This window comes from Chiloscyllium plagiosum, unplaced genomic scaffold (genome assembly GCF_037043375.1).
Source record: "Chiloscyllium plagiosum isolate Xiang-an unplaced genomic scaffold, Cpla_swu_hap1 HiC_scaffold_5, whole genome shotgun sequence".
In the NCBI taxonomy this organism is placed as follows: domain Eukaryota; kingdom Metazoa; phylum Chordata; class Chondrichthyes; order Orectolobiformes; family Hemiscylliidae; genus Chiloscyllium; species Chiloscyllium plagiosum.
In genome coordinates this window covers 35,366,376-35,380,863 of record NW_028270143.1, presented here as the reverse complement: position 1 = coordinate 35,380,863, position 14,488 = coordinate 35,366,376, and the positions used below count along the sequence as shown (strand labels likewise).

General features: G+C 41.0%; 1 protein-coding gene across 6 annotated transcripts in view; it reads right to left on the bottom strand.

The window, feature by feature from the left end:
• The window catches only part of snx13 (sorting nexin 13), a 234,419-nt gene that overhangs the window by 151,004 nt on the left and 68,927 nt on the right, over window positions 1-14,488 (bottom strand). For all 6 annotated transcript variants that reach the window (XM_087987099.1, XM_087987100.1, XM_087987101.1 and 3 more), the window contains exon 5: window positions 3,759-3,880. In XM_087987099.1, the coding sequence (XP_087843225.1) occupies window positions 3,759-3,880 (122 nt within the window). The remainder of the gene's footprint in view (window positions 1-3,758; window positions 3,881-14,488) is intronic.

The following is a 14,488-nucleotide window of genomic DNA, read 5'->3' as shown; positions in this document are numbered from 1 at the left end:
GGAAGAGATCTTCTTCAAGGAAGGCATCCTTGCAAGAGGATTCGCATTAGATTAAAATCTTCCAGGAGAAAGTGAGGAAAAGCGCAGCAGTGCTGGAGATCAGAGCTGAAAATGTGTTGCTGGAATTCTCCTGTTCCTTGGATGCTGCCTGACCTGCTGCGCTTTTCCAGCAACACATTTTTAGCTCTGATCTCCAGCATCTGCAGTCTTCACTTTCTTCTCGAAGATTTTAACCTACTGCGAATCCTCTTGCAAGGATGCCTTCCTTGAAGAAGTTCTCTTCCTCCCTCTACAAGGACACACTTTCCTCATTCCTGAAGAAGGGCTTATGCCCGAAACATCGATTCTCCTGTTCCTTGGATGCTGCCTGACCTGCTGCGCTTTTCCGGCAACACATTTTCAGCTCTGATCTCCAGCATCTGCAGTCCTCACTTTCTCCTACAAGAGTCAGGATGTAATGTTACAGCTTTTTCAGACTTTGGTTAGGCCATACTTAGAGACTGCATTCAGTTCTGGTCACCACATTACAGGAAGGTTGTGGGGGCTTTGGAGAGGTGCAAAACAGGTTTACCAGGATGCTCCCTGGATTAGAAGGTATGAGTTATACAAGAGGCTAGAAAAACTCAGGTTGTTTTCTCTGGAGCAGTGGAGACAGAGGGGAGACTTGATAGAAGTCTATAAAATTATGACATGCACAGAGGGATTTGATGGTCAGAATCTTTTTTCCCCCAACAGTTGAAATGTCTAATACTAAGGACATGCATTTGAGGAGAGGTGGGGAGGAGGGGGGAGTTCAAAGGAGATGTGAGGGGCAAGTTTTATTTTTACACAGAGTGTGATAAGAGTCTGGAACATACAGACGGGGTGGTGGAGGCAGATATGTTAGGGGCATTTAAGGGACCTTTAGATAAGCACATGAATATGCAAAGAATAGAGAGGTATGGACCAAGGGCAGACAGAAAGGATTAGTTTAATTTGGCGTCATGTTTAGCACAACATTGTGGGCGGAAGGGCCTGTTCTACGTTCCAACTAATTGTTCTGATGAAGTTGCTTTAGGTTGTGACGAATTTTGACAAATTTACAAATAATTCATTACCACCAGCGGCTGATTTGGTTACCAGAAGATGCTGACTTAAATATCATTGGCAGAGAAGAGGTGAAGAAAAGTATTTATCTTCCAAAATTTGTTTTAAGCTGATAAGTTCTACCCCAAAAGGTTGGTGGAAGCAGACAATGTAAAAGTTAAATCAAAAATGGAAAACAAATAAAAGGACAGAATAGTAACAGGGAAGGTTAATAAAAGTATCATTCATAAAAGCATCATTCATAAAAGCTGGTAAGCCACAGGGTCCACAAAACATTAATCTAAGTTGCTGAAAGAAATGATTTTTCACAAGGATTGAGAATTGATTAACAGACTAGAAAGAGAGAATGGGAATAAATAAGTCTTTCTTTAAGTTGTAGAAAGTGACTACTGGTTTATAACAAGGGTCACTGCTTAGGCCTGTGATTCATGAATTATACAGATGTAAATGAATTAAAACAGGGAACCAAATGCACTATTCCCAAAAGTGTGCGGATGGCACAAAATGAGGTGGAATTAAGAGTTGTGCAGAAAATGCAAGGAAACTTCAGGGCAGTCGAGATGAATTGTGTGTGTGGGCATACATTTGAGATATTAAAGGCATTAAGGAGTGTGGAAAGAAAGTGGGATGATGTTGAGGTATTGGATCAGCTATGATCATATTGAATGGTAGAGCATTCCCGAAGGGCCAGATGTTCTACTCCTTAGTCTTGTTTCTACTTGATGGTCTACTCCGTAGTCTAGTTCATTAACAATTTTGACTTTGGAATTAAAAACATAATTGCTAAATTTGGAGAACAGTCAACCCTGAAGACTGCAACAAATTACAGGAGGAAACTAATAAACTTGCATAATGGGTAATTGACAAATAAAGTTTAATTTTAAAAAATGCATGATATATTTTAGTTGAAAAAGGTGGTCACATTTGGTGCAAGTCTAGGTAAAAGGACAAAGGCTTCAGAGTGTAAATATATCACTAAATGATGGACAGCAGATTAGCAAGGCAACAAAGAAAAAGTACACCAATGTTAATTTCAAAGAGTTTTGGAAAATAGGGAAGTTATGCTGAATCCTGTTCAAATAGATTTAAAGAGGACTGAGAGAAAAAGAGATGAGAAACATTAAAAGGTGCAGAGAAATGCTACCAGAAATGCATGGGTTTACATTTTAGGAAAGGATTGCATGCTGGGTCAACTCTTGGGAGAGCCAAAAAGGCTGACAGGTGACCAAGGGGTTTTGATAAATTAGATATAGGAAAAATGGCATTGTGGGAACAGCATAGCTAGAGGCTATGAATATAAAGACAGGCCTTGGATTGTGAAGGGTTCCATTCTGAAATCTGCTCGCAAGTGGATTGTATGCAAGTTGGAACACAATGTAGGACAATAAGACAAAAGGAGCAATTCATTAGTTATCAGGACATCTAACATGTACCTGAAAAGAAACTTTACACAAAAAAAAAAACAGTAAAGGTTGCTACTACAGGAAGTGGTTAAATGCTTACTCCTGCTCTCTAATTTGTATGTTCACATGTTCAAGTAATTCAGATGCAGGCTAAGTGGATTAACCATAGTAAATGCAGGGTTATGGGGATAGAGGCTGGATCTGAATGGGATACTCTTTGGAGGGTCTATGGAGACGCAATGTACCAAATGGCCTCTTTCCATACCATAGGAATTCTATGGCCTGTTTGGAACAAATAAAATATTGATCATACACAACCAGCCCACACTTGCAAAACTCAACAGTATCCAATATTAGATGTAAATTCGCAAATCAGACAATATGTGATGTATAATTTAGTGTATGAAGAGTGATGCCAATAACCAATTTAGGATCGTCGTAGAAATTTCTTGTATTAATACACAGGATATGATCCTTTGCAGACAGAAAAGGCACAGACATGCACGACACTTACTTCAACTCAACAAGATACGAGAAAGCCATTATGAACCTATATGAATCAATCTGCCTCGTGAAAAATTTAAGCAAAGCCTAGGTGTTAAATACCAATAATCATTAACTTGTATATTTTCCATGGCAAATCACCTACTGATCAGTCTATTTGTCAAGCAATTAGCACCATCTTCTCATATGGTATAATTGTTCGTCTTTCTCTAAATTGATGTTCTTGTGAATTTGTTCTGATGAATGCATGATAAAAACTTTGACAACATGACCCTTGATCATCAATTCTCAAGTTCTGTGCTACCAAATAACTAAACATTAACTTGTTATGATGCAACAATGGTGGAAGCAGAGATAATCAAGGATTGCAAAAGCAAATTCAGTGGGCTTTTGGGGAAATACATTTGCAGGATCCAGGGATAGAAAGGGAGGATAGGACTAACTTGATTGCTCTACACAGTGTATGGATCTGATGGAGATAAATGGCCTCCTGTTGTTTTGTAATGATTCTATCAGAAAGCTTTTTTTAATTTAAAGTGGCCACAGGGAAAGGATCGATACTTATTAAAAGAAGGAACATGAACTTAGTACTCGATTTTAGAATGAAACATGTCACTCATGGCCTATTTACTGTGCTTCAATACTGAAAATTCAAACACAAAACTGTTCACTATTCTACAATACTCTGCAAAGCAAAACATTATTTTTCACATGTACCTCAAATCAAATGAATTGCTTTTCTACTACAGAATAAATCCAATTTACCTTGTGGCAAACTGAACAAGTGCATTTTGTGTAGTTTTTCTGACTTCGAGTAAAAACGATTCATCATCACTTAGAGTATAATACCAGTACTGAATATAATCCCTTAGTGCAAACTGGATGACCTGAAAATGAGAAAAAAATAGATTATGCCCATTCATCTTATAAGGCTTCACTGGATGGTGCTAGAAACAAATTCAAGCAAAACAATTTAACTGTTAATACTAATTCTCACAATGCGTGCCGTGCACATTCATTCATTGTTATATGTAATAGTATACATAATGATATTAACATTCCTACTTCACAGATAACAAATAACATTGTTAGCACCAACACTTCTAAATCTATACATAACAAAATATCCATAAAATATAACAGAAATGTCACAGAAGTTTTATTATGCAAGTACACGTCAAAATGGACATGGAAAACCAAACTTCTATCATTTCACAAGAGTGCTTCAGACCTTCATGAAAAATTTGGTACTCCTAATTGTCTTTCACAATCTTACACTTTTGACAGTTTCAATTCTGCCCAATATTTCAAGAAATATCAGAGACTCTACTTTGCACTTGTTGCCACAAATTATGTTTCATGGGCAATATCTAACTGAACCAAGAGGAGACTGAAGAAGGAGGGCTTTTGTATCTCAGTGGTAGTGTCCTTACCTCTGGCCCAGAAGGCCTAGACTCAAATCCCACATGCTACAGAAATGTGTCGTACATGTCTTAACAGGTTGTCTAAAATAACTGAAGATATTTTCTAACTAACCTGTCCAACATACAACAACTATACTGAGGAAGCTCATTGATGATGCAGCTGAAGACAGTTGAGCCGAGAACATTACCATAAGGAAGTGGTTCTTCTGTGGTGCAGTTGTAGTATTCCTACCTTTGAGTCAGGAGGCTTGTGCTGAAGTCTCAGCTGCTCCAGAAGTGTGTCATAATCCTCTGGAGGATAATCCCTCTATCATTACCTCGATAAAAGAATTATGATAAATTTGTCAGGCATGATTCCCCCCCCCCCCCTCCTCCATGAGGCAATGCTGACTGTGCTTGGTCATCTTATATATTTCTAAATGCTGCAAAATTACATCCTTTATAAAAGGCTGACATTTTCCCAAGAACAAACGTTAACTGGCCTATAGTTATAATTTTGCTTTCCTCTGCTCTTTTTGAATAAGCATGTCACACTGCAGTTTTGCAATCCTCCAAAACGTTTCCAGCATCGAAGGAATCTTGGAACATTAGCTACAGAGATAGTGGCTGCACTGGTAGTAGTTCCTTTAATAACTTCAGATGCAATCCATCAGGCCTGAGGACTTAGCAACCTTTATTCTCATTAGTTTTCCCAATACTTTCTCTGTAAAACGTTGCTGGATTTATTTCCACCCTTCCCTTTGTCTCTTAATTTTGTATTATTTTTGCTATTAATGTACTTTACTGTGAAAACTGATGCAAAGTATTTATTCAACTTTTCTGCTATTTCCCTGTTCCCATGATTCTTTCCTTATCCTCGTGCTTTAAGAGCCTTTCTTTTCCTTTTTTTAAAATTTAAATAAGCTTGATATTACTTTCAAATTTACCCTCAATGTTTCTCTTCGTCCTTTTTATTAAATTTCTTATAACCTTCTATTGATTTTTAAAAGTTTTCCCAATCCTTTGACAAATAATCTTTGCCATATTGTAGTCTTTACTCCAATTTGATACCATTCTAAACTTCCCTTATAATCTTTCATTCTCTCAGAGATATATCACTGTGCACTATTTTCTTAAATGTATGTCAGGTGTTTCTCAACTGCTTTTGCTGCTAAACTCTCTTCCCACCACTCCAGCTAGCTCTGACCACGTTCCTTTGTAATTACCCTTATTTAGGCCGAGGAGATTTGTTTCTGACCTAAGTTTTTCTCTCTCAAACAGAATACGAAATTCTACCTAATCATGGCCATTATTTCCCTGGGGGTATTTTATTCAGATCATGTATTAAATCTGTTTCATTACATATCACTAGATCTACAATTGATTAGATCCAAAAAATATTGTTCTAAGAAAGTATCCCAAGTATATTATTATAAATTCTTCCTCATGGTTACCTCTGCCAATCTAAGATGAATAAAGTCACCTACTGTTTTTTTTTAAACAAATGCCCTCATTACTTCACAATTTACTGCCAGTCCTACTGTGCAGCTACTGTTAGGGTACCTGTACATTACTGTTAACAGCATCTTCTTCCATTGGTTATTTCTTATCTTCACCAATATGGATTCTGTATGTTCTAATCCAAGTTAATTTCTGGCTATCATACTTATTTCATCCCATACCAACATTGCTACCTCACCACTCTTTCCTTCCAGCCATTTTGAATAGTCACATACCCTTGGATATTTATCTTCCAGCTTGGATTTCCTGTAACCATACTGCCATGATGGCTAGACGATCAAAGCTTCAATCCCAGCTCCTTGATGCCAGAAAAAGCTTGTCACCAACTTGTTAATGTTTTAAAGACAAAAGTGACAAAAGCACTTTGTAAAATCTCCATCATCTCAACTATGTGCTGACAATGGTGTTTCACATGTAAATGAGTTATAACAAAAGTCAAATACCACGAATGCTGGAAATCCAAAACAAAAAGTGCTGAAAAAGTGAGGTATGGTAGCTTCCGTGGATGGAGAATCAGAGTTAACATTTCAATATTTGTCTGAAGAAGAATTATACTGGACTTGAAATGCTAACGTTTTCTCTCTCCACAGAGGATACCAAACCTGGGTATCTCCAAATCTTGGTTTTTACTCTATAGTTATAACTTAATTTGTACTGAAACTTCCCTTCCAAAAAAAAGCACATTGTGAAACCATCATTTAAATTAACTTATATCAATCCCTGTGTTTAAGGTCATCAATGGAACCTCGAACTGAAATTGACATTTCAAGATAATGAAACATTGAACTATGCAATACGCTGCACACCTTACAATGGAAAAGCAGTATGAAAAAGAGACCAATTACAACGACAGACACATTTTCCAAGAAAAATGGCAATGTTTAAGCTGTGGGGGTGAGTGTTAGCATTGGAGGTTTCACTTACAGAGTCAGATTATTTGATTTAACTTTACTGAGACAAAACGTTTTGATTTATGGGTTTTTCCACCACTGAATTATGGACAGACATCACCTTTACATGTGATGCAATCAACTTGTAAGAATGATAGATGCAAAAAGCAAGGGCAGTTACTAAATTTAAATTGGAATTACTTTGGCTGTAGTCAGGTGCAAGAGGGACATATTTTTCCCCAACTCTGAAGCAGTTCTCCTGAAATCAGGATGGCTAGAGACAGTACTGAGCAAATTGGAGTATTGTGCCCCAGCCTTGCTTGAAGCAATTGAATGACCTCACTAGCTCAAGAGAAGTGTGCAAATTTGTTGTTCTGACCATATCCTATGATTTAAGCCAACCTCGGTTCCAATCTTAATATTTGACTTGTCAAATGTACTCCTTAACATGACCCAAATTTCAATAGACCCCAGGGTTCACTTTCTATCTTCAAATCTTCCCAATTTATTCAACTGCCACTGTCACTCACCTCAATTCAATGCATAAGTTCAATTAACCATCACCAAATAACTGCATCCAGTTGAATATGGAACCTGTCACATCCAGGCCTTTTTTTTGTGTCGAATAAAACAGTGTGCAAAGTGCATGGTTAGAGAACTGGGAATGGGCTAACACAAATAATTCAGCTTTCAATTGTAGAAAATAATTCAACAAAGCTAATTGTCACAGCAACTGCCATTGAGAGAGCTAAGAAGAGCCAGGAGGGGACATGAGAAGTAATTGGCAGAACAGAGTAAGGAAAATCCTAAGGTTTTCTGTAGGTATATCAAGAATAAAAGAATGACTCGAGTAAGATTAGGGCCAATCAAGGATAGTAGTGGGAAAGTGTGCCTGGCGTCAGAGGAGATAGGGGAAGCGCTAAATGAATACTGGTTGTCAAGGAGAATACTGAGATACAGGCTACTAGACTGGACGGGATTCAAGTTCACAAGGACGAGAGGTTAGCCGTTCCGGAAAGTTTGAAAATAGATAAGCCCCTGGGCCAGATAGGGTTTATTCAAGGATTCTCTGGGAAGGCAGGGAGGAGATTGCTGAGTCTTTGGCTTGGATCTTCATGTCGTCACTGTCTACAGGAATAGTGCCAGAAGACTGGAGAATGGCAAATATTGTTCCCTTGTTCAAGGAGGGGAGTAGACACAACCCTGGCAATTATAGACCAGTGAGCCTTACTTCAGTCATGGGTAAATTGTTGGAAAGGTTTGAGGGATACGATTTATAGTCATCCAGAAATGAATAAGTCAATTAGGGATAGTCAACACTGTTTTGTGAAGGGTCGGTCATGCCTCACAAACCTTATTAAGTTCTTTGAGAAGGTGACCAAACAGATGGATAAGGGTAAAGCAGTTGATGTGTCGTATATGGATTTCAGTATAGAGTTCGATAAGGTTCCCCATGGTAGGCTATCGCATAAAATACAGAGGCATGGGATTGAGGGTGATTTAGTGGTTTGGATCGGAAATTGGCTCGCTGATCGACGACAGAGAGTGGTGGTTGATGGGAAACATTCATCCTGGAGTTCAGTTACTAGTGATGTGCCACAAGATCTGTTTTGGGGCCACTGCAGTTTGTATAAATGACCTGGATGAGCGCATAGAAGGATAGGTTAGTAAATTTGCGGATGAAACTAAGGTCAGTAGAGTTGTGGATAATGCTGAAGGATGTTGCAAGTTAAAGAGGGACATAGATAAGCTGCAGAGCTGGGTTGAGAGATGGCAAATGGAGTTTAATGCAGAAAAGTGTGAGGTGATTCATTTTGGAAGGAGTAAGAGGGATACAGAGTATTAGGTAAATGGTAAGAATCTTGGTAGTTTAGATGAGTAGAGAGATCTTGGTGCCCAGGTACACAGATCCTTGAAAGTTGCCACCCATGTTGATAGGGTTGTTAAGGTGGCATATGGTGTGTTCAATTTTATCGGTAGAATGATTGAGTTTCGGAACCACGAGGTCATGCTACAGCTGTATAAAACTCTGGTGCGGGCTCACTTAGAGTATTGCGTACAGTTCTGGTCACTACATTATCGGATGTGGAAGCTTTGGAAAAGGTTCAGAGGTGATTTACTAGGACGTTGCTTGGTATGGAGGGAAGGTCTTACGAGGAAAGGCTGAGGGACATGAGGCTGTTTCATTAGAGAGAAGAAGGTTGAGAGGTGACTTAATTGAGACATAGAAGATAATCGAGGGTTAGATAGGTTGGACAGTGAGAGCCTTTTTCCTCGGATGGCAATGGCTAGCACGAGGGAACATAAGCTTTATATTGAAGGGTTTTAGATATTGGACAGATGTCAGAGGTAATTTTTTCTACTCAGACAGTAGTAGGGGCGTGGAACACACTACTTGCAACAGCAGTAGACTCGCCAAATTTAAGGGCATTTAAATGGATGGGAATGGAATAATGTAGGTTAGATGGGCTTCAGATTGTCGTGCTGACCTGTGAAATCATTGCAGATTGAAGAGCCAATACTGCACTGTAATGTTCTATGTTCTATATTGGTCACGTACGAGGCTAATTCCTCAGAAGAGGCACAATCACAGGACACACAAGCACACACTAAAATACTTATCTTGGAAGAATCAATTCAATTTAAATATGATTTTCCACCCGGTAAATCACATTTCACAGGTAAGCTCAAGAACATAATGTCCTGCACACACAGTACTCAGTTAAGCAGAGATGAACATTCAGTACCACTGTTGAGAACTAGAATGCTAAAGGAGCATCAGGAATTTTGAGGGGTAGTGGCAGATCTGTTCCCCCACAACAACAGTGGAAAGGCTTGAAAGTGAAGACTTGAAACTTGGTCACTGATGGATTGATGTCAAAAAGCCTTCCTGGTAATCCAAACAAATCTCTCATGCAAATCCATGCATCCCATTTGCACAACAGTGCAGACTTTAGATGTCACAGATCTGTCACCTTAAACAAAATGGTTGATTCCTTACCCTCAATCTTCAGCACTCCAAACTGTAGCAGTGTGACAACAGAAATATGGTATGGTTCAACAGAGCAATAATGGTAATGAGGAATACAAAACTGAGAACTCTATTTGCAACACTAACACTTCTCACCCTTTTGTCCCATACCCCACCAGAGGCAATACCAAACAAGCTGTCTCTTTTGCCAATGTAGAATTCTGCGCCTGTACAGATGCAGATGGAACAATTACAGTACAGGGAATACAAGGGTCTCTGAAACAAGGGGGCATAGGTTAAAAGCCTCAGCAGTCTTGGCAGGAATTTGAGAACCTGGTCTCTATTTCTGTTAAACACATACTGTTTTCACCACATACAAAATAGTCGAAGTGTAAAAGAAAGCTACTGTAATAGACCAAGAGAACACACACAGGTGGTTCAGAATTTATCAATCAGCACCACTTCCACTTTCTGCTCATGACATTCAAAATGGAATTCAGCGCTTCATTTCTATGTTCATAGAATCCCTACATACGGAAACAGGTCATTTGGCCCAGGGGGTCCACAGAGATCCTCCCAAGAGCAGCCCACCCAAATGCACCCCCACCTAGCCTGTTTTTCTTTTCACTGTGAGAGGAAAACAGAGAACTTGGAGGAAACCCATGCAGACATGGGGTGAATGTGCAAACTCCATGCAGACAGTCGCCTGAGGTTGGAATTCAATCAGGACCCCTTGCACTGTGAGGCAGTAGTGCTTACTACTGAGCCACTATACCACCCTGTTGATGAATGGGTTTAAGCACACATGCCTTATCAATCTGCGAATTGGGTTACGGGTAGACATTGGTTGAAGGACTGCCAAGGGAGGAACAAGGTTTGGTGCTGGTGGGAAGACCAAGGGATTATAATTTGTGATGTTCTTGTGTGCATCACCACTAGCTAAACCTGCAAGTGAGAGGAGTACCCTGAGCAACAGTCAATGCAGCTGGTCTGCAGGTGCAACAGGTTTGCTCCTCCAAATTAATTGTTTTCTTTATTTGAAGACTAGTGATAAGCACTTTGTCGTCCTCCATTTGCAATTCTTTCTAACTGGGTGATCTTATGCCTTTCCAGAACTGCCAATCTGGAAGGACTGCACTCACCTAGTTTCTTTATAATTATTGGTGGAGAATCATATGAATTATTTCCTTAATTTCCTATTCCTGCTAGCATTATCTTTGTCCTCAAACATCCATCTTTGCCTGCACCAAGCTCTTCCATGTCTCCTCTGCATGCTGCTCCAGACATTTGAAAACAGCCACTTTTTAACATGCACACTGATGCATTCAGCTCTCTCACACCATGGTCTCTCTCAACTCCTTCAAATTTCATGAAATTATCGAGCTTCCTGTCTAATATGTAATACTGGATGAGAAGGAAATTCTCTATTTTGATATTGGTAAAATTGAAGTCATTGTCTTTGGTTATCGCGAGACTAATTCATATTCTTTGTTCCATTTCCCTAGTAACTGGGGTTGAATGAGATTGCTCAACTTTGTTGTCATATTTGACCCCCAAACACCTTCTTTCACTTCCTATGTCTCCCCCAAGATACACCTCCATTACATATCCTACAACATACATATTAGTACGACCAGTATATTTGTTCCTCTCACTTCACCCATCTGTGCTGATTTGCTAAGACCTTATGTTCAAGATGAAATGTAGCCAAAACAAATCAATGCATTCCTGGCAGGTCTCTCTCATTTTACACATCATGAACTCAATGTCATCCAAAATTCAACTGCCAACACTCTTACACCAAGTGTTATTCCCTTATCACCCTGCTCATTGACCTACGTTGGACCTATATTCAACAAAGCTCTGACTTAAAATGCCCATCCCAGTTTAAAATTTTCCATGCCTCCATCTCTCCATCTAATGCACTCCATAATAATATAATTCAGTCCAAAACAATCCAGGCCTATGTGCACTTTTTATTCTAGTCCCTTAAGCATTGCCAACCTGAACTGTTCCACCAGTCTTCTGCTTCCAAGGAACTAAATTCTGGAATTTTCTTCCCAAACCTGTATGTCTCTCCTCCATTTTCCCCTTGTAGCCCATCAGCCCCAAAATCTCCTTAAACAATATGGAATGAAATTTTGCGTTATAAAATCCCCGTGGAACAAAATGAAGCATTTTGTGATGTTAACTGTGCATTTTAATACAAGTTGTTGTTGAAGGATGCAACACACGCTTATGACTGCACAGCCCTCACCTTCAAATCTAAATAGACACTCAAAGTGCATCTTAAACATTTCAATGGCTTGCTCAATGAATCACCTGGTGGTCATATAGCTCTTTGTATTTTTTTTTAATTTAACCTATTTTTCTGATCAACTTACTATAAAACACCTCTAGAGCAGGTGAGACTTGAACCCAGGCCTCCCAGTCTAGGGGTTGGGGATCTACCATTACACCTTAAGATGGCCTCATGTTGTTTATTGATATGGCTCCTCGCTGCTATCATTAGACAAAGTTTGAATGGAGTATCCAGTGCCTCCTGTAGGTCAGCCTTTAAGTCTAATTGCTGGAACAAAAAAGTTTTGAAATGTTGAACTAGTACAATTAAAAACGTCAAAGGCTGAACTAAACTGGCACAGACCTGCAGGAGTGTCATCTTGTGACTGCATTCAGTACTGATGAAATACTGTTACAGAACTTCTGGTCAATCTGGTAGTATTTGAATTATTATATCTGTGTAATTGATGTTACTGTGCACTTATGGGAAACTAGCCACAGAGGTGAGAGTGAATGCTCATTCTGGCTTGCTTCAAGCCAGGCAATTAACATAATTCCAGCTTACGCACACATGCGTCAGTCACCAGCCTTATGGTGTTTGCAGAGTGTAATACATTGATCCACAAAGTATTGCCAGTTGCATTTGTGATAGATATAGAGGCAAAGTGGATTTTGAAGACAAAAGTAATTGGTCATTATCTGGTCCATCAGGGACCGCAACTATGTGATCACCTGACCTGATGAATTTAGCCTACAGAAACATTGATTTTCCATGAGGTTAAGGAGGCCAAACGTTTCAGTACATCCAGTTGTAGCAGTAATTTCTCCATCTTCAGTGCACTTGTTTGTCACAGGACAGAATACCTTCCTTTAAGGTGCACTGTCAATACCAGAGGCAGCTTATATCATACTGGCATCCATTTGAAAGCCTTGCAAGTTATTGCTAGAGGTTTAAAGATACAGGTGGTTCTTCTATAACACGATGGTTGCGTTCTTACACAACTCTGCTTTATAGAAAAATCGCACTTTAGAAACAGTGTTTAAAGTTTTGGCAAAGTAATTGCATCCCAGCCAATACACATTTTTAAAAAGTTCTTGCTTTAGATACAGTGTCCTCAATTCATCTATCACGTTACAGCAAATTAACGTTAATGAAACACACATTATAGCAGAATGACCTGTACCTTTGAGACACATCAGGCAAGGACAATGTCTGGGGGTGTGGTGGGATAAGAGTAGTGGGGTGGAGGAATACAGAGGGGGTGGAGGAGGAAAGAGGGATCACGGGAGGGGTGATGAAGGAGGAGATGGGGTGTGCGGTGGGAAACAGGGAAGAGAAGGGAGAACAGGGAAGGGGAGAGAATGGGGACAGAGAGTGGACAGGGATGAGGTCGAGGAATTGTGGGTGCAATGACAAATTGGGGGGAGAATGAGGAATTGGGGGGGGAGAATGAGGAATGGGGGGGGAGAATGAGGAATGGGGGGGGAGAATGAGGAATGGGGGGGGAGAATGAGGAATGGGGGGGGGGGAAAATGAGGAATGGGGGGGGGGGGAGAATGAGGAATGGGGGGGGGGAGAATGAGGAATGGGGGGGGGAGAATGAGGAATGGGGGGGGGGAGAATGAGGAATGGGGGGGGGGGGGAGAATGAGGAATGGGGGGGGGGAGAATGAGGAATGGGGGGGGGGGGAGAATGAGGAATGGGGGGGGGGGGAGAATGAGGAATGGGGGGGGGGAGAATGAGGAATGGGGGGGGAGAATGAGGAATGGGGGGGGGAGAATGAGGAATGGGGGGGGGAGAATGAGGAATGGGGGGGGAGAATGAGGAATGGGGGGGGAGAATGAGGAATGGGGGGGGGAGAATGAGGAATGGGGGGGGGGGGAGAATGAGGAATGGGGGGGGAGAATGAGGAATGGGGGGGAGAATGAGGAATGGGGGGGGGAGAATGAGGAATGGGGGGGGAGAATGAGGAATGGGGGGGGAGAATGAGGAATGGGGGTGGGGGAGAATGAGGAATGGGGGGGGAGAATGAGGAATGGGGGCGCGGGGGAGAATGAGGAATGTGGGGGGGCGGGGGAGAATGAGGAATGGGGGGGGCGGGGGAGAATAAGGAATGGGGGGGGAGAATGAGGAATGGGGGGGAGAATGAGGAATGGGGGAGAATGAGGAATGGGGGAGAATGAGGAATGGGGGGGGAGAATGAGGAATGGGGGGGGAGAATGAGGAATGGGGGGGGAGAATGAGGAATGGGGGGGAGAATGAGGAATGGGGGGGAGAATGAGGAATGGGGGGGAGAATGAGGAATGGGGGGGGAGAATGAGGAATGGGGGGGGGAGAATGAGGAATGGGGGGGGAGAATGAGGAATGGGGGGGAGAATGAGGAATGGGGGGGAGAATGAGGAATGGGGGGGGAGAATGAGGAATGGGGG